General features: G+C 38.7%; 1 protein-coding gene across 3 annotated transcripts in view; it reads left to right on the forward strand.

Moving 5' to 3' along the window:
• The window catches only part of RNF145 (ring finger protein 145), a 52374-nt gene that overhangs the window by 13286 nt on the left and 18395 nt on the right, over positions 1–20693 (forward strand). For all 3 annotated transcript variants that reach the window (XM_056348377.1, XM_056348376.1, XM_056348375.1), the window contains 3 exons: positions 2741–2954; positions 14327–14435; positions 20110–20201. In XM_056348377.1, the coding sequence (XP_056204352.1) occupies positions 2771–2954; positions 14327–14435; positions 20110–20201 (385 nt within the window). In that variant the 5' untranslated portion in view covers positions 2741–2770. The remainder of the gene's footprint in view (positions 1–2740; positions 2955–14326; positions 14436–20109; positions 20202–20693) is intronic.

The following is a 20693-nucleotide window of genomic DNA, read 5'->3' on the forward strand; positions in this document are numbered from 1 at the left end:
GAGCAATGGACTTTGCTTGCCTGTATTACATTCTGTTGGAACTTGGCAGCAATTACAACCGAGGCTTTATTTAACACATCCGCATTTCTAGTGGAGTTAATTTTAAAGGGTTTCTTATTAGTATTGGATGCTTTGTCAGTCAGTGACAGAATATGCTGCAGAGTTGCAGTTGCTGCCTCTCATAGCCTATCCATTGCGATATAATGTGGTTTTCAAAGTTTGTTTTGCTTTTGTTTTAACAGGGTTTAGAATTTAGATTGTTTTCTTAGATAATATAATGCTGCACTCCTCAGTTCTGTTACACTCTCAAGTATTCCTGTATGAGTTCGGGAGGAAGACTTTTTCAGCTTTATTTGGATGTGCTGGACCTCTGGTAACTTGCAGAATTCCACAGACTTCTAATACTGAATTTGGAGTAATTAAGGAAAGTGAAAGCTCAAGTGAAAATTTCCTTCTTGTCCTACTGTTTAGTTGTTGTTAATGACTGGAAAAGGTTTAACAGTTATGAGCATCTCATTTTAAATCAGGTGCTTGTTGTCACTTTACAGAGATATTTTTATGACAAAGTGAAATCCTGTAAGTCAGTTTCCACCCACCCCTAAGTCCTGATCTGCCTGGAAAAGTAACCTAGCAAAAAAACAGCAGGTGGCTTAATTTCAGTGTTTTAATTGATTTTGTGAACTTGGCAAAACCAAAGATTTTTGAAAATTCCAGGACACTTAAAATGTTTTGACATGAATTATTTAAGCTGTATACCAAGCATGGGCTTGTATTTCACTATTTCGCAGCCCGGCAGAACTGTATACAATCTCTGTAGCTCCCAGCTTTTGTTCATATGATACCATATGTTTAAATTCCATCTTTTATTCACACTACGTGTTGAATGCCAGTGTTACATAGTAGCTGTCTGGGCAATACTTTTTATTGTTCATGCTAAATATTTGTAGTCTTCTGGCTGACCTTTTTGGGAAGCATTGTGAAACGCTGGTATTGTGTGGGATGCCTGACCTAGTGGGGAGGCGCTTCCTGTGCAAGGGGAAGGATGTGCTGTCTTTGGGGTTTGTAGAGCTGTTGCAAGAGCTCTGTAGAAAGTGCCTGCATTTACATAACTTGAAAAGTTAGACTGTGGGCTAGACAGTGACAAGCAGCAAGCCCGTGCCCTGTGGTTTACTGAGCCAAATTTCAGTTTTGATCTGTTGTGACTTCTTGAGCTGAATTAATTTTATGTCATCGTGCCTTGACAAGTGTCAGTTTGGGTGTGTGTAGGAACAGCATATACTGTGGTAGCATCTTGGCCATAGCAACAGAAATAAAACTTCATATGAGGATTGTGTATGTCTGCGTGTCCATACAGGAGTGAAGATTTTGTAGCTTTTTATATGCTAGGATGTTTCATTTCGTGCTGTATTTCTATCTTGGCTTGGTAGTATAAAACTTGCACAACTGCAAAAACTTTCAAAACTTAACACAAGGACAGTATGAATGAAGTCCTGTTTAAAAAGTGCAGTTCCAAGTGCAGATTTTTCTTGTTTCTTTGGTCGGGATGCAGTTATTTCCAATTGTCCCCCTAATAATTGGGATTGGTAGCCTTTTCTTAAATCTGACCTCATCTGGGAATGGATTGTGCTGTAGGTGATTGGTTTTACTTGTTTGAATGGCTGCTTGTGGATAAAAGCTTGCTGGATCATTCCTGCCTTGGCCTTAAATGCTTCAGCTGCACTTCCCTAACACAGTGTGTATAGTTGATGCTTCACAGATAACAGCCTGGAGTGGATTCTGTTCCTAGGATGGGCAGGTGGCACGTGGTTAAAGCAGCACATTTCCTTTAGGGCTGTCAGTGTCAGCTGAAGGCAGTGCTCTGACAGGATGTGGAAACTGATCCTTACGTTCTTTGAAATGGTCCTGTTGGTGACTCAATCTTGTTTGAGATGCTGTTGTGGACCAGCATTTTTTTGTTTTCTCTTTAAAAAAAACAAAAGCACTCTTCATTGTCTTACACCATCCATCTTCTCTGATTGCAAGCTCCAAAATTAAATTACCTTCTAATACTCTGGAGTGAAGATATGGTCTTTTGTTTGTATGATTCCTTGCAGTGAATTACCTTAAAATGAATAGAATAATTGCATTATTAGTCCTAATCTTGAAAACACATAGCCCTCAAATTTCATAAATATATAAATTTGTAGAGGTTACTGAATGCTGTAAATTATTTTTTTTAAACCTTAGATACTGGAAAACGTTATTTAAATTTGCACTGAAGAATTGAATCTAAAATGTTGTAAGAACTCTTTAGTTGGTGGTTATGTCATTTGAGAAGCATAGAAATAGTATTAAGCGAAGTGGAAGTAATCTCTGAATTTTGTTGGTGTTTGCCTTCTAAAGCTTATCGTGTTAATGTTTAGGTAGTACCTAGTATGTTGGGTCTTTCAGCTGTGGTTTTGGATGCTGAATTAGTGCACATAAAAATGAAGGTTTACTCGGTGCACAACCTTTGACAATTTTTGTGTCATTAACCACCCCACCCCCATTTTACAGTATCACTGTGGAAAAATTGCTAGCAAATTGACCTTTATATAGCAAAAATGGAAGCTGTCCTGTCTCGATTTGAATTTAATTCAGTTGATTCATTCAGTCATTTGTGGCCATACAGGAAGCCCCATTCATATGTTCACAGAGCCTAATAGCTGTTTGTACAGTGAGATTGATCTGATTACTCTTCTCTGTCTTTTGCTACTTACAGTTTGCTGCCAGTTCACAGAAAGGGAAGAGAATGGCTGCAAAGGAGAAGCTGGAGGCAGTATTAAATGTGGCCCTAAGGGTCCCAAGCATCATGCTGTTGGATGTCTTGTACAGATGGGATGTCAGCTCATTCTTCCAGCAGATCCAAAGAAGTAGCCTGCACAACAACCCTCTCTTCCAGTACAAGTACTTGGCCCTTAATATGCATTATGTGGGTAAGTGTACATGTATTCAAGAGAAAACGCTGCTGTAGTAAAGACTGTTTTACTTACTACAAGAATTTTAAGAATTCGGTAATAGCATGATAATACGTTCATTATGACAAATAGCACAATAATATATTCATTACTGTTCTGCTTAAGGGACTGTTTATGTTAACAGTAAAGAAATCCTGTCTAGAGTCTTCTACTGAACTTTGTTATTTAACCTTGATATTGTAAATAGAACAAACTTGGTGTTTGGAAACACGATTGATGCCCTGAGAGAACAGCACAGTGACTTTGGCTTGTGTCTGACTAATCGGAAAGCTGCTGTGAAATGCTGTGCAGGCAACAAGTATTGTAACTTATATCATTGGCATTAAACAAGAGACTAGGGAAAATATTGCCTAGTTTGGACTGACCACAGCACCAGAAGGTTAGCTTTTACTGCTGCATGAGTATGGCTCTTCAGTTTACAACTGTATGAACCATATATATGCTGTGAGTGGGTTAGAGCAGGTAGTAAGTCCTTGTGTTGCAGATAAATGGACAAAAAACCTCAGGGAGCTGAGGTTTGAACCTTGGCCTGCAAGTCTAGCTCTGAAATGCTAGATGTCTGGTTTTAGGTGATGAAAGGATTGATGTTCTGGGACCTGCTCTCCAGGTGGGTATGTGATTCATCTAGTGACTGCACATGGGGTTAATTAGGGATTGGATCCAGACTGTTGAGGTTGATGGCCAACGACAGTCTGCTTGAGTAGTGCCTAGCTTGAAGAGAAATGGCTAGCATATAATTATCCCACTCTGCAATGTTTCTTCCTTGTAGATGGCTTTGGGGATAAAGCTGTACTGCAGTCAGCTAAAGGAAACGCCCTTTAGTTAAGTAGTTAAGAGGACTGTGGTTTTTTGAAGTAGCATGCATGTCCAGGTTTTTAATCCTGACTGACTAGAGTGTTGCCATGTGACTTTTCTTTTTTTAATCTATCAAATGGCTATTGTCTGGAAATTATATACTGCCATTAAAAACACGTGCGGCTTTGTTCTGGCTCCGCTCTACTCATGCTGCGATATTAGTGTACTTTAGTGCAAAAAGCTGGTGTTGCAGTTCTGTGCCCTTTCCAGATGTTTGTGAGAGTACTTGTTTGTTGTTGGTGAATGTGACACAGGACCATGGTGGTATGTAAGTACAGCTGGCTTTCTCATGCACTTCTATGCACACAAGTACCTTTTAGGAATTAGTTTATTAGATCAGTTTCTAATACAGAACTAACAGTTGTGCACTAGAGTATCAAGATGTCAGTGGGTAATTTCCAGCTGTAACATAGCTCCTCTTTATAGTCATTTGATAACCCTGTCCTCACTTCAGTACGTTGAGATATACCAATATCTACAGAGAGGGTAGGTATTGTTACCGAAGTATTTTTCACCTGGATGCTACTTTAGTACCAAACCAGCGGATTCTGACTTTGTGTCGGTGTACAATCACTCAGTAGTTCTTACACATTTTACTTCCACAATATTGAGTGTCTACTTCTACTACTCCAACTGGTAGTTGCTGACCAAGAAGGACTTCTAAATCATCAAACAGGTTGCTTGTTTTAAAAGATTTTTCAGACACTTTTCAGTGACAAAACTTTGCTAGTACTTTCCAAATAAAGTTAGTTTGTTTCAGTTCTTTGGTGGTTTTTTTTGTTTTAAGCTGTGTCAGTGTGACGCTGGGCTAAGTCAATTCACGTGCAGTTTTATATAGATTTAATTGCATCAGTTTACAGTATAACTTTAATTAAAATGACATATCAAAAGATATGAATTGGATTAATAAGGAAAACAAAGTACTTTTCCACAAGTTTAAGAATTTAAGCTCCTTTTAAGATATGTTTTGATATTTGAAGATATGGGGGAAATTAACTGCCAGTGTATAATTTAAATAACAAGGTCCCATGGATATGTTTCAACATGCTAATTTGTTCTTTCTAGGAAAAAAGACCCTGTTTCACTGACAGGAAACACAGTATCAGCAAATGCTGTGGCAGCTTTGCAATATCAAACAATCACTGAATTTCTAATATAGGCAGTGTAAGATACCATATCATAGAAGTGCTTCTAGCAGCTTAGGAAATTGGGTACATCTATCTTGGGCATATGCTCAAGGAATGATTTGATTAGAGAGCCATAAAAACCAATGAACTCTACCCAATCTTGATATAGTGAATCTTGTCCTGGAACTAAGGATCCAAAGTTGAAAATTTGCTCAGAGCTGAGGGTTGCTAGGAATATCTTTTCTGTTTAAATGCACTCGTTTTCTTCCATCCATTTAACTTAGAAGTTTGAAAAGCCAATTGTTTTGATTGAGTGAAGTGATGTATGTTAGTGTGATTCACATTCCAGTTAGCAGTACTGGGAATACAATAAAAGCCTCTAGCATGCAATTTGTCCTTTGATACAGCTTTTCCCTTTCATATCTTTTCATGAAACAGCCCTTATCTGCTTTAGTGAAAGAAAATAATCAGTCCCGATAAGTGCTCAACCGCAAGTTCAACTGCATGAAATTTAACTAAATATGCATAAAGCAATGCAAACAGCTGAGATAAATTTATAGTTAGAATCAGTGAATGTAAACAGATCGATTTCATATAGGAAAAATGGCAAAGTAGTTTTGTTTATGAACTTTTATCTGTCAAATGGTACTGTGGTTACTCTTTTGGCAGGCATGAGTGGCCTGCAGTAGTCTTCAACATGCACTTCAGCTTTTGTGTACAAAGCTTGTGTTATGTTGTTTTATTTCATAATACTGTTTTTCTGCATATGAATTGCCTTCTAGAATCGCCATTAAAACTGTTCTTCACTTCTGAAAACTTTTCTAGGTTTGTCAAGTGTGCTTAAAAAGACAAACATTAAAAAACTTAAGCAACAATTTGGGAATATCTCTGGCTAAAAAGTTTTTGTTCTGTGTGTGTAAACTCATTCTTGATGGTCACAGGATCACCTCAAGATTAAAACTTGATTGATTGCACACAGATGGAAGTACTTTTGGTACAACTTACAGAATACTTGCCAGATAATTTATTGAAAACTTAATTTAAAATTAGTAGAGCTGCTTGGGATGAAAAGAAGTACTTGATAATTTTGTTTGTTTGTTTTCCATATCTACTGGGTATGTACTTGCCTGTGAAAACAGGCAAGAAATGGTTAAAATGGCATTACAACCCAAATTCAGGTGCACATGCTAGCAATAGTTGACCAGTATTGAAAAATCCTGAATTATAAGCGTTATTTGCAAATGTGACCTATGAATGAAAGTGCATCCTGTAGTTCTTCTGAAGTGTTCAGGAGTATCCTGTCCATAACCACTACTGTACCAGGACACTTTTCCAAATACTCCAAGACATTCTATATTAAATACTAATTTTTTTGGTAATGCATTCAGACAGTCTGACTGAAGAGTAGCATGTGATAAAGTTGTGGCAGTGTGTTTTATTACTAGATGTCATTCTGACAGTTGATAGGCTGGCTGTAACCAGGTAGAAAGATCTGCGGGAAAGAAGCTTAGAAAGCAAACCAAGTTTTTTGGTCCACAACTGCTATAGGTATGATGTGGTTTCATTAAGACTTCATTAAAATAATTTTGTGTAAATTTAAAGTTGCCTCTCCTTTGGGAAAGATCTGTACTAACTAAAATGGCTTTTATCTCAAACCTCTATGTAGGGTAGACTAACACACTCTGCTACTGCTAGACTTTAGTGCTTTCTTCTGCACTGTAGAGTAGCTCTGAGAAGACAGTCACTGTTTTTCATTCTTTTAATGAAGAAGGTGGAAACAGTTAAAACCACCTAATTTCTTCCAATGAAGGGCAAAACAGTGCTATTTGTCCTAACTGGTAAGTACTCTGAGCTAGATGGGAAGTCACCAGCTTAATCTGTAATCGTACTCAGACTTGGAATTTAAGTCATTGTCATGCTAGAGGCACAAAACTGTACTAAATACGTAGTGGTTTTGTACCTAAGAATAAAAATAAGAGCAGTTTCCTATCTTAAAACTATATTCTTCTTTGTCATTACCAAAAAAGAAATTGCTGAGAAAAAGTAAGGATACTATTTAAATACTTGGAATAGGTGGAAGGTGTGTCATTTTTCACAACCCTGCTTGTAATCACAGTTTCCTGACATGTGTGGTTAATACTTGAGTTGCTTTGTCACATCACTTCCTAGGTGTGAACTGCTTGTTATGATTGCTGCCTTTATAAAGGGACTTGAGGGAGGAGAAAATTTCTGAACTTTCTGCCATCATGTGTTTGTGGATTGCTCCCTGTGTTGGTCTGCTCACTTTTCTTTAAGCTCTTGTTTATTAATTAGAAGCTCTTTTATTGGATTGCTTTTCTGTGGTGCTGTTTCTGTTAAGAGGAAAGATACAGTACTCTGATACAAACACAATATGAAGGGCCACGTGAAGCTTCAGTGTAAGAAGAAACAAACTTCCCAAAATTGTGAGGATGTGTGACTAAGTGTGTAAATACAGTTAATGCATACAAAGATGGGCTGCTATTCAGATTTAGCATCTCTGGGTTTGCTGTCCCTTGTCTTCTGTCTCCCTCCTGCCAGCAGCATTTAGATAAATGAGTAGTAGGACTATTTTCTGAGCGTCGCTATTTTGAACTGTAGCTATTTTTAACCAAACGCAGTTTTATGACATGGACTTGGTCTTTATTTCTTTTAAAAAAATTACTTGCTAGGTCTTCATATTCTCTTCTTGGAGAAAATGGACTGTATGCTGCAGTTGGTAGACACAGAAGAGGGTGGGCACTATGCTGTGCTCAAAATGTAGTGTGCCCTTTTTTTGCTTCCCAACTCCAGAGGCTTATTCCTATACTGCTTAGTGTTGTAGGCTTTTACTAAGCAGTGTCCTCAGCATATGAGTCCTTTCTTCAGATAAACTTGTTATCTTTTTGGCAACCTACATCACTTTTTTTTTTTTAAAAAAAAAAAAAGGCAATAGCAGCTTGCTTGAAAGGAGACACTTAAAATTTTGAGGTTCAATGGCCTGAATACCAGTCTCATGACAACATGGCAATTTGTGTTCATAATTTAGAATACATTTTGACTGTTTATTTTTACATTTCCACTTCTGTGTCCTTTTCCCGTATTCAAGTTCTCCATGGTTGTAATTAGTCCCAGAATTCTGATCATTAGATAACGCTGTGTTATAGAAACAGCCTATGATTCATATAACAGAACTAGAATCAAAAGTCCATTTTATTTGGTCAGACAATGCTGCAGATCTCTGTAAGAAACTCGGTTCTTGGATTTATTTATACTTAGTGCCCAATCTGTTACGCATTTCAAAATTCAAGAAACAGCTGTTGAAACTGATGGCAGTACCCCAGTAATGAGTGAATTCTTTTGTTGGTATTATTTTCACTGAGATGTGCAGATGTTGATAACAGGATTTCTGATCTCTATTTGTAGTTGCACTGTGTTGTGACTGGGTAAATACTAATTTCCTTGTGTACAAGTACATTTAGACATGTGCTTTCTCAAATTAGAACTAATTTTTTCAGTGTTTTCTGAAGGGCAAAATATTTGCCACATTAGTTCAAAGTACAGAATTTCTTCGAGTGAATAACACTGGTTAAGGCAGCTCTGGCTGAGTGGGAGGGTGAGGAAGAGGTGTGCCTTGGCATCACCATGCAAAAACATCACTCCTCAAAAATGCAGTACATCTTAAAGCCTACTGTGCTTACGCTGCCTTGAACAGGTATTCAGTTAGCAGTGGTGAGACAGGCTAGATGAAAGCTACTGGTAAGATGAAAGTGCTGGTAGTACTGGTGCCTTGGTAGCTGCTTGGGACTTGGGGTTTTGGCATTAGGTGCTCTCTGAATGGCTTGGCTTCTAGGTTTATTTCAGTGGAGTGAATTTTGCATGAGCCATGTGTTGGAGCCACATCTCATGCAGAAGAGATCATTCTGCATGGTGGCAGAGGTTCTGTGTGACACTGCCTTTTATAATGGCAGATGAAGAGTAAGGCTCGCTCAGAAGGATGGCTTAGCTGTCCCAATCAATTCAGAAGACCCCATTTGGCTGAGTTATCCTTCAAGGGATGCATAATATGCATTAGGTGTGTACAAGAGCTTATTGTTTCTCCTTTTATGTGACTTAAAAGAAGTGGCTGTTAGGGTTCCTTCTGGCCTTGAGCTAGCCAGCCTCTAGTGAAGAGGCCATAGAATCTTCTTGGTAACTTCTGCATCGTGTCTTTAACTGTCATGAGCTCTAAAGTGTATCTTTTAGAAATCCTTCAGTCTTGAAACGTATGTCTATGATTTAGGCATAGTTTATTAAATCTCTGTGTAAACTGTTGTGTAACCAGTGTGGGGATTGATTATTCTGAGAAGTAGACATATTGAAAATAAAAGTGCCAATTGTAGTTATAATACTTCTGCCATATCAAATGCAGTCTTTCAGAAGTCTGTGCTGTGTTATTTTCATGTTGTGGCCAGATAGTTGTCTGAATAAACTAAAATGAGGACAGTGAAGGGTTAGGCTGAAATGACTAACTCAGTAGTGCACTGATCCTTCATTGAATCAGGAGAGACAGGAGTTTCGATGGTATTCTATGGCTCACAACTTGCTACTTCACAACAAGTTGCTTTGCAAGTCATTGTAAGATGGGCCTTTTGCCCTCATAGAATATAGCCAAGTGGGAAGTTAGGGGCCCCCCAAATTAATTTCCTGGTAGAATCCAAGCAATTGTGCTATTACTTTCTGGCACTCCAAGATACGCTGTGGGTTTATTAAGAAATGTTACAAATTCTTTCATGTGTGAAGTTCTCATTTTTAGACTAAACCTGCAGGAAACTTGTGAGTAATTATGTGAAGTGGACACAAGGGATCTATAATCATGCAGATGAGCACTAGAATGTTTCATAAAGAGGATGAGTTGCAACTTTGATCATGTTCCAGAAGCCTCCCTTGTATGCAGTGTGTTGATAAAACTCAGACACTTGAGTGGCAAAGAGGTAATACAGGGTGAGAGAAACTGGGAAGCACCTTGGTGGTGCACAGCTAGAGATTGCTGAAAGGCAGTATGTGAGCTGCTGCTTACTGTAACAATGAGTATTGCACAGTGAGAGGTTTTCATCTAGCTGAATCAACAAGTTGTAAATGAAGTCATGAGCTAGTTAATACACGTGTTCTTGTCTAGCTTGGCTTTTCTACTTACTGTTTTCACAGTTTTATTTTCTCCAGTGGGGCCTAAATCTGTACCATCTTGCACGAGAGGCACTAGAAGTTCTCTGCTTCCTTGTGCTCCTGAATAGGTACTGACTTGGGGGGGTATCTCTGTGTTCCTAAGGTTGGCAGAATGTATCTTCTGTAGTGCTCTTTATAGCTGGAAGCCTAAAGGTGCAATTCTGTGTCTTGGTGTTCTGTCACTAGGCCACTAAGACTTTATTCAGGAAAGAGTTTATTCTTTCTTGTCTTTATCTGCTTTTTAAACATGCGTTAGAACAGCTTCTTTACTGGGGCAGGAATTGGGCTTCACTGAGCCTGTTGCTTACACTAAAACTTGTGAAATGTACTTGGTGAGTTAAAAGTGACAATAACCCCAGTCCCAAGAGTGAAAATAGCATGTAGATATAAAGCTCAAAAAGCTTTGGATGGAAGTGGGCGTTAGTTACTGTTAACCCATGTCTAAAGGTTACCCAGCAAGATGACTGTTTCTCAAACTGTAAATCCATGGGCGTGGAGAATCTCTCCAAAGACATATATATGTTCTCAACATCGTGTTTTCTTCTGACAGAGGAGGTGCAAATGAAAACAGAATGTAATGATTTAGATGAGAAAGCTACTGTGAGAAATTTCATTTCATGCTGCTTTTTTTTTTCCAAAGTAGAATCCTGTTTATTACATCGTTTGTATGGGCAAGAACAAAGGGAATAGAATATTACTGCTAGTATGTCTGAATGTGAGCTTGTCTTCCTTTTCTTCGGCAATGAGATGGTTTGGTAATGAATTATTTGCTTGCTTTTTTGTGGAGGGGAGAGGCACTGCTGATAAAAATGAGGTTGCTACCACTTTGGGAATAGGGCTTTTGCAGCAAAAATGCAAATATTGCAGTATGAAGTGTGTTGAAATCTCTCTCTTATCAAGTCACAAGAGGGAACTGTAAAGAGTGAAATGGAACTACTTCAAATGTCTCTCACTTTCCCCTTCTTCAAAATCTAACAATTAGACAAATGGCTGCTTCAAAGTGAACATTGAAATTCCGACCTAAACTCATGAGCAGTGCAGTTCATTGCTTAAGCTACTGCAGTAACCTTGGCTGTCTTGTGCTGTTTCCCTGTGCAGTGTTACAAGCATCCGTGCTGTTTGGAAGCCTTCTGTTTAAAAGGCACAGATATGACAGTAGTCTTCTTATGTTTTGATTTGTACTTAGACTTTTTTTTCCACTCCTTTAATGTCTCCTGATATATTTTAGTTAAAGTTGTGCTGATGTAGAAAAGGATGAACTTCAATCACTTCTAAAATATTCCTGTGCAACATGGCTGTGTTGGAGTGCAGTTACTGCCCTCGAAAATGTCTTCCTTTTACAGAAATTATCCTAGCACCGTTCAAGTACCTCATCATGTGGCCAGGGAGCAGACTTTCATGTGATAGAATAAGGTAGAGGAGATGGCAGAGCTTAAGTGCAGATACAGTAAACAGGTATTCTTAGACTATTTATAGAGTAATAGAGGAATAAAAGAATGCATAATAAACTCCATTTAGTTCTCCACCTGAAGCTGAGTCATGGGCTACAGTCAGAAGGAAGGGTTTAGAGAGATTCGACTCAAGTGCTAGAATGATACATGGTTGTGCCACGTGGGTTGTTCTGCAGAGAGTTGTCCTTAACTAAGCTATCAAGGGAAGGTGGTGAATACATCAGGGACGAGGTGTTAAAAGTGTCTGCAGATGGTGTGAGAGCTGCTGGAGCTCGCACATGATGCTGTGGTGTGGTGCAAACTAGTTAAATGAACTCACGGAGATACTGCTGAGGGGTTCCTGCTCTTATCATTTGTGTGTTTGGTAGAAGGAAAGTGGTGAACAGAGATGAATTCTATAAAATACAGGTGTTTGCTAAGAAAACTGATGATGTAGAAAATCTGCTGTGTTGTATTAACCAGAAGCATGTTAATTCTCTATAAAGCCATTGCTAGCAGCTAACTGTGATAGTGCTGTGTTTCAGGCCCCTTTAAAAAGCTCGAAATAAAAATCACGGAATCATAGTATGGTTTGGGTTGGAAGGGATCTTTTAAAGGTGGTCCAGTCCAATCCCCCTGCAATCAGCAGGGACATTCAACTACATCAGGTTGCTCAGAGCCCTGTCTGTCCAGCCAGACCTTGAATGTTTCAGAGATGGGGCATCTACAACCTCTCTGGGCAGCCTGTGCCAGTGTTTCACCACCCTCATCATTAAAAAATTTCTTCCTTATATCTAGTCTGAATCTGTCCTCTTTTAGTTTAAAACCATTACCCCTTGTCCTATCATACTGGCCCTCCTAAATGTCTGTCCCCATCTTTCTTACAAGCCCGCTTTAAGAACTGAAAGGCCTCAATGAGGTCTCCCTAAAGCCTTCGCTGCTTCAAGCTGAACAACCCCAGCTCTCTTAGCGTTTCCTCACAGGAGGGGTATTCCATCCCTCTGATCTTTTTTGTAAATAATCAAATGGATTCTGTACAGAAACTAGTGGTGGTGACTTGTGTGACACCTCATTTTAATCAAAGAAACTATCAATTGTTTTGGCTTTTGAAAAGGCACTTGCTCAGACAAATGTGCAACTTGTCACATCTACTTTATGAAACTACTTGAAAGATTATCTTTTATATTAAATACATAAATTGTATATTTTTAGAAAGGTAAGTAAATAGGCTTTGTCTGTCTGTCATCACTCCTGTCCTCTGTTGTCTCTGAATTGATCATTGCTTGGCATCCTGTTGGTCTGATGCCTTTTTTCAGAGCACGCTTTGAGTTACCTTCTTGAACATCGAACTGTTGGTGCGGGAGGATATTACAGAGGTGGCTTACTGAAGGTGGCAGATACTAAGTAGCTTTGAAATACTTCTGCATAAATACAGACTGTCAAATATTGGAACATACCCTGTTTCCAAGCTGTTTCATAGTAGCTGGTTGTCCCACTACAAGTGCTTAAACTAGAGTTACATTATTTTGTTAATTTATACTGTGAGCTTTTTAAAAATACTTATCTCAAGTTAAAAAGGCTGTGCCTAGTGTGGCTGAACAGATGGATGGAACTTTAAATGTAACCTGACTAGTATAGCTGTAAGTGTCAGGATAAGTTCTTCTACAGTGTTTTGTTCTTAGCTGCAGGGAAGTTGTTAGCTGTTGCTGGGTTTTTTCCTAAAAGGATTTCAGTGCCAGGCACTTAAACTGACCTTCAGAAAGAGCGTGAGTGCACTGTATTGTGATGGAGAGCTTGGAAATAAAGATTAGTAAGGGCACCATGTGCTGGGTTTTTGACCTGCAGTCTGTCTGGGAAAGGGGATGGATGTGTACCACCCAGTTGTGAAGTGGACTTCAAAGTACCGCTTTAAGAATCCTAATGAGAGCAGGTATGAAAAAAAGGATCACTATTCTACTTGTTGGAGAGGCTGCAAAGCAGCCACGCTGTGGTTTTGAAGAGTAAAGCTGTATCTGCATTGGGTCTGTTTCCACAGTCTTACTAAATGCTAACAAGAAGTGAAGGGGCTGCTGGTGTAAATGCCTGCAAATCCTGGGCTGTGCCAAGTCTTGTCCTCCATCTACGCAACACTGATAGCTTGAATATGCTTTAATATTACTTGTCTAGAGAGCAGCCTGTGGCCCCCCCATCTCAAATTATGGGCATGCAAAGTGTCTTTAAATCATTAAGATACAATGGAAGAATTGTGTAATGCTAATCATCTGTGTCCTTTGCCTGAAGAAAAGGATTTTTTTTTTATATCAATTGACTGAGTTTGTTGTGTAGATAGGCTTTTTTCCCCCTGCTACACTGAAACTTGCTTTCATATGGAAGAAGAGGAAGACCTAGTAGGTCTGTTTTCTCTTTGTTGCATAGGCTATGTTAATTAAGTGTTGTTTAAAAAACAAGTCCGCTTCTTGGCATCTAGATGTAATCTTACAGAAGCTGGTAAGCTATCTCTGTTCCAGGGGGAGAAAAAAAAAGAAAAAGCGACAGGCAGCCTTTTTGTGTGCTTTTGTGTTTTCATGAGAGGAAAATGTAGGTACGTTAATTTTAAAACCAAATGAAAACAAAGGTGGTTGAAGAGATATGAATAATTTGAGTGTTAATTCACATTTTAAGAAATTTGGGGTTAGATAGTATCTTTTGAAATTTCAATTTCTGCTTTTTGTTACAGGTTACATCTTAAGTGTTGTTCTCCTAACTTTACCAAGGCAACACCTTGTTCAGCTTTACCTGTACTTCTTGACTGCACTGCTGCTTTATGCTGGGCACCAAATTTCCAGGTAAGAATAAATGGATGAATTTTGTTAGCTTGGTTTGGGAGTTAGAAAATTAACTGGTATTTTGTTAATATCTTACATAAATAGGATAGGCCTGGTTTTGTGGAGGCCTTTTTTCAATGCCAGACACCTAAACAGATCTGTTCTTGTTGCTGTTCTTTGTCTTGAAAGTTTATGGAATTAGATATGCAGTCAGGTAGTTCTGGTGTATTTTCATTTGACTTTGAAGGAATTTCAAGCTACTCTTCTGTGGAGTGTAATGTCCACTAATCTGAGAGGGCACTTACCACAAGACGGAGGCCTCTGGTGTAGCAATCTTGAGTTACTCAATGGCTTGATTAACATGCTTTCAACACTAGAGCATTTTACAAAGCTCATAGGAGGTTACTTTTAGTATCCTGGCACACAGGATGAGAAAGAAAATAGTGATGGTAGATGGCAAAAGTCAAGTAATAGTAGAGTTTATTCTTAAATTTATCTTTGTGCCATGTTTTTTGCGATGAAAACAGACAGGCATTTTGGATCTAAAACCGAGCACAGGAGTCTGGAGAGCACTTTGAGTTGGACAAGACAAAGTCAGCTATCTTTGGCTCCAGATAAATACGTTGAATGCCAATGTAAACTCTCATACTGACAAGATTTTTATTTCAACCCAAGAGAGTGCCATCACATTAATGGCTTTACATGGGAAGTTTTGAAAATACAGACTTGAGCCTGACTTATTTTAGTGCCTGCTGATGGGAAACATCTTAAAATGTGCTTTTGATTGATTGAAGTGGTGATACATTATTTCTGCATCAAAATTTTTGTTCCAGAGTGTTTGCTGGAGTATCTCTTACTTGGTATGTTGCAGTTCAGGGGAGTATTAATGAAGGTTTTGTGGCGACTGGAATGTCACTGTTGTGGTTGTGAGAGTTGCAGTTAATGATTTCCTGAACGGGCGAGGGTGCCGGAGAGGAGTTATGGCCTCTTATTGCCTGGGTAGGAAGGAAAGAGGGTTTTTTGTCATCCTCAGGAGAGTCCTGAGTTTTTATAGATACAGTTTGTGGGTGTTTCCTATAGGGCTGAAGGCTTACTTGTTAGAAAAAGCAACCTAAACGTTGTTTCAGAACTTGTGTTGAAATAAAAACAAAGCTAGTAACAAATACCCATCAGATACAGGGCTTTGGTCCAGAACATTTACAGCTAGGGATGTTTATGCCATTCTGGATCTTTAAATTTGTTAAAAGAAAGTGACGTAGTACAGATTTTTGTTGATACATTAAGGCGTAGCACTGTGTTTGATTTTAATAACTTTTATGGGTTTTTTTCTATGTAATGTGTATTGTGACTTCTGTGTGAGGTTTGAGCCTTGACAGGCGTCATTGAAAGGTTAGATAACTGTTGCTTGGACTATTTGGCATATTCGTACTAAGCTTTCTCTATTTGATGCTTCTGGAGTGAGTTAATAAAGACTTTAATTAAATCTTGCATCAACTGGCACAAAAAAAATTATATTTAATTAAAAGATGTCTTGGATTCAAATAGTCCAGCAGTATTCCCTAGCTATTTTGCAAAGCAAATGTAGTTGCTAACGGTTTTCGGTGAGCTTACCCATTCCCCAGACATAAGACTGACTTGGTTTGGAAAGAAGCACTGCGCAAAGGGTTCTCAGCAGCAGCCTTTGTATAATGTGGGGAGTGACACTTGCATTAGCTTTTCAAAAGAATTTTTGAATTCCATTATTTTTGATATTGAAAATAAAGTGCAACACACAAATACAGTGTTAGTGGAGCTATTCCTTTTATTGCCAAAGCTATCCAATTCCAAGTGATGTTTCTATTTTCAGCAGACTGATCATACCAAGACAAACAGTAGTCACGTGTGAAGTGTCCTGAGTGGTTTTTGTTAATAATTCTGCTTAGAGCTGAAAACTTCCTGTGAATTACTTGCATGCACTACCAGTTGGGATGCTATTTAAGACAGATGAAGAGGTCTCATATTGAGGCCAGTTTGGTTAATGCAAATTATAGAACAAGACCAGAATCAGCTGGCACTTGTGACTCTGCAGTGTCCTGGAAATCCTGAGCTGTTGAAAAGACTTCAGCTTTCAGTGCTTTTTTTCCACCCCAGAAATAGCTTGCGGTTCGGCTGCAAGTCTGGGAATAAGATCTGAATTCTATAGTTAAGCTCTGACTTCAGGCTTCCAGGTCTGAGTGACCTTGACAAGTCATCTAACTTCTTAAGGGTTTGTTTCCTTATCTTCAAGACTGAGAATTAGCTTAGTGTGTAAAGATTGATTAGCTGATGTTTGTGAACAGTTGCAGAGTCCAAGAAGATGGCTACATTTATATGTAGCATGTTAACTTGTCAATTTGGGTGGGGATACCACACTGTCCCTTTATGGAAAAAGGAGAAGTCTGCTTTAAAAAACAAAATCCTGCAGCTTCTGACAAGGAGAATGGATGCTGGTTTTATTTTATATGTAGCTGCACAAATGTCTTGCTTAAAGGGATCAAATTTCTTTCCCCTATTTCCAGCAATAAAATTTGGAGAAATAAATGAGGTAGTTATGCAGGAAAAGAAATGATGCAATTAAACACACTGTTAATGCTAAAAAAATTGAATCTACATTATCTTATTTCATGTTTTGCAGTTTTGTTATGATTGTATTCCAAGTGTTGAGCCTCACAGAGCTTAGATGAAAAGACTCAGGAGGGGAGGAGGGCAAGAGACTGGATTGTTTCTTATGGATAATCTTAAAATACACTTAATTTTAAGGTGGTTTGTAGACATTTAAAGCCTATGAGAGTGTGTTTGATGTTGACGACGGAATTAATCCACCAAAGTAAATGTCAGCAATGTTGAGTCAATTAGGTCAGATAACCACTGTGCCTTATGTCAGTCAATTACAAAGCATATTTTTAATAACTGAAGACCTTTCTGCACTTTCAATAACAAAAAATGGTCATTTTTGAGCCCTGTATCTCTTTACCTGTTCAGAGTAATGTTAGTCACGGCTGTCTGAGTGTATGTTAACAGTCCAGTAGTTTGATTAAATGAGGCTGGGAGTGCATCTACAGAATGAAAAGCAGGCAGTGTCATCTGGGCTTTTTTCTTAGATCCTAATTTTCTAAAGTAATAACGTAGTTTCAGTCGTTTCATTAACTAGTAAATAATCATTTTAGCATTCTTGTTTTCTTACATTTCTGCAGTAAAGTGAACAGTTCTCAAATGTAAAAGCTGCAGCTTAATACAGCTTTAATTGATCAAAATTGAGTGCAGGCACTTGCTCTTCTCAACATCTTGTATGGCACTGCAGCTGTTCGAGGCCTCTTCTGATTGGCATCTGTGCCAAAAGATCCTTGTGTTTTGTACTGGTAATAAGAGAATCATTGCTTTGACTTTCCTTATTCAGATAGCATCTACAAATACTGTTTAAAAAATTTAGGAGATCTTAAAGCATTGCTTCTCTGAGCTGATAGGCCTAAAAATTAATGAGAATTACTTAAAAGAATTAAGCCAAGTACAGACCTCCATGCAGATGACTGAATCAGATAAAGAACAGCAAGAAACGTAGCTTGAAGGAATCTGGGCCATCTCCATGCGTGTTCCTGGTGTTGAGGAAGCAACTGTAAATGCAGCTTTATTGGTATGGCTTAGCTAAGTTGTGTAAGGTCATCTTCCTACAGTTGGTATCCTGTTTCCTAACAGATACAGAGGAAACTTGATGATGTCTTTACTGCTTTCATTCCAGTAGTTTAGAAATAGCCAATGTTTATGCCTTAAATGTGAGGATGGAGCATGATACTGCTAATACAAAAAGCCATCTTCAGCATGTTGCAAATGGTGTTAATTTTTTCTCCCTTTGTAACTCTGATGGCTTATCCTGTTTGTGTTGCTAACGCTTTCAGAAGGTGTTTTCTGAAGGTTCATATAAAAATAAATACCCAACTGTGTCCCAAAGATTACATCTGGATGGGTGTTGGGAGGTGGAAAAAACACTTGTGATTAGCTATACCTTGATAAAAAGGGGGAAAGTTCTATCTAGAATCAGTCATCTTGGGTACCTTTTCAATCCTCGTGTGTTTTTAATTGTAGGTTACAGTCTAAAGAACCCATTTCAACATACCTTGCATACACTATGACACTTGAAAAGCTGCAGTGAGTAGGCAGGGCTGTCAGCTATGAAGAACAGGCTTTGAAGTGTTTGTTTTAGTACTTTGAGATTTATGTCTTGAATTCCAGAGATTTTTTTTGCAAATGAAATTGTGAATACCTTAGCTTGACTTAGCAAGCTAATACTAGAAGAAGGGTGTATTTCCACATTTCTGGGAAGAAGTGAATGTTTCCAGTAGTACTGAGTTGTATATTTTTCTGCGCTGAAATAAAAAGAGCAATCTTTGTATTGGTTGTGGATTCCAGTACTTTGACTGCATCTGTTCCAGCAAGTGTGGCTTGCCTCACTGATATAAATAAATACATAATAAATGAAGTTCCATGCCCCTTGAGCAAACAGACTCCGCTGGCTCCACATGGAGTCAGATGAAGTGTGTCTGTCTGGCATTCCCAGGATGTGATGCAGCTAGATGTGACTGGACAGTATCAGCCAGATAGGAGCCACAGGCTTTGTTGTGCTGCTGGTGCAGAGTTAGTAGTGTTACAGCGGGGTGGAGCAGCAGCCATCCTGGGAGTGCAGGCTGAAAGGTCACAGGGCAAGGCAGAAAAGGGGGCTGGGGATCTGGATGTAAGGGGTCACGAGTACAGCCTGCTGTCTCGTGGCAGGGAGTAGAGAAGCCACTGGAGAATTACTTTTGTGCTGTTCGGGATTGCCTTCTGGAAGTGCAAGACGCTTGCTCTTAGTGTGAAGGTCATGCTTGACTTCCATTGCTGTTGCATGTGTTAGCTTGCTTGAAGGCAGAGCTGATAGATGATCACCAACTGAAGAAAAATGCCCAGGCTCCTCAGGTTCTTACCTTTTTCTTTGGTTGCGTGAGCCCACCCTCCTCGCCAGCCTTTTCTGAGAGAAATTACAAACACCCTGTCAGGTTGTCAGACTATCTTACTGTGTCTGTCAATAGCAGTCTGTCGGTTTGAGGCTATCTGGTGGGTTCCCCAGGTTTTGCAGGATAGAACTAAACTTTTGAATCATATTGGATAAAAGGATTACGAAGCAACTCTGTTCTTGACTAGTTCATGAGTGTCGCTTTTCTTTTATACCTGTTTTTTAATTCAGTGCAAAGAAATTAAGTACAAAATACTATAAGCATTAAAGTCGGAGACCTCTCTGTCAAGCTTTCAATTTAGTTTTGTTGTTTTTTTTCCCGTGGAGCTGATGGGAAAAGAAATTATTATTAGGAAGAAGAACACTTAATAAGGATACTTAAAATTGGAATGGTGCTTAAGAGGCTTTGTCAATAAGCAGTTTCAGGCCACGCTCTGAAGAGCAGCTTGGATGTCCCAAAGGATTTTTACAGCTATGACAGTGAGTCTGGTTACAAATAATACTTACTCTCGCTTAAGTCATGCCTCAGATCCTTACATCAGTGAGGCTGCTGTAACAGTAGTGTTAATACTGCTTTTTGTAATGTAGTTAATTGACTGTGACATACACCGAAGTTACATACGTATGGAAATGAATAAATTGCTTCTTGTCTGATCGGATGGATCTTAATTATTTGTGGATTTGCTTTTTTAGGGATTATGTGAGGAGTGAATTGGAATCGGGGTATGAAGGGCCAATGTACTTGGAACCTCTCTCTATGAATCGTTTCATGACTGCTTTAGTAGGTAAGTGCTTTAAATATTTGTGATGCAGGAGAGACCTTTGCTTAATTCTCCTCATTGAAAACTGCACACGTTTTATCTCTTGGTTTCAAATCTCTCTTACCACCTTTAGTAGCTGCAGTTCTTATTAATATGAAGAGGCATGGGAGGCTAGGTGTATCCTGTCTGGCTTTTTATATGCCACTTTACCAATACTCCCATACTCGCAGCTTTGAATTATTTTCTAGGTCTGTTTGTCATTCTCTGCCCCTATGTTCTTCTCGCTCACAATCTGACTCAGGACTGGATTGTTTACAGTAATCTTTAGGTGGAAAGTACTGTAGAAATTTCAGTAATAACATGTATTTGTAGTGCTTTTGTCAATGAAAATATTGTACAAATATTTATTTTTCATTGGCCTTACAGATGAACACTATCATTCTCTTACCAAAAAACCCTGGTGAAATAGATTTGTGAGTGTGTGCATGGGACTACAGGCCACCCTTTTTTTTTTTT

The sequence above is a fragment of the Falco biarmicus genome, chromosome 8 (assembly GCF_023638135.1).
Source record: "Falco biarmicus isolate bFalBia1 chromosome 8, bFalBia1.pri, whole genome shotgun sequence".
Lineage (NCBI taxonomy): Eukaryota > Metazoa > Chordata > Aves > Falconiformes > Falconidae > Falco > Falco biarmicus.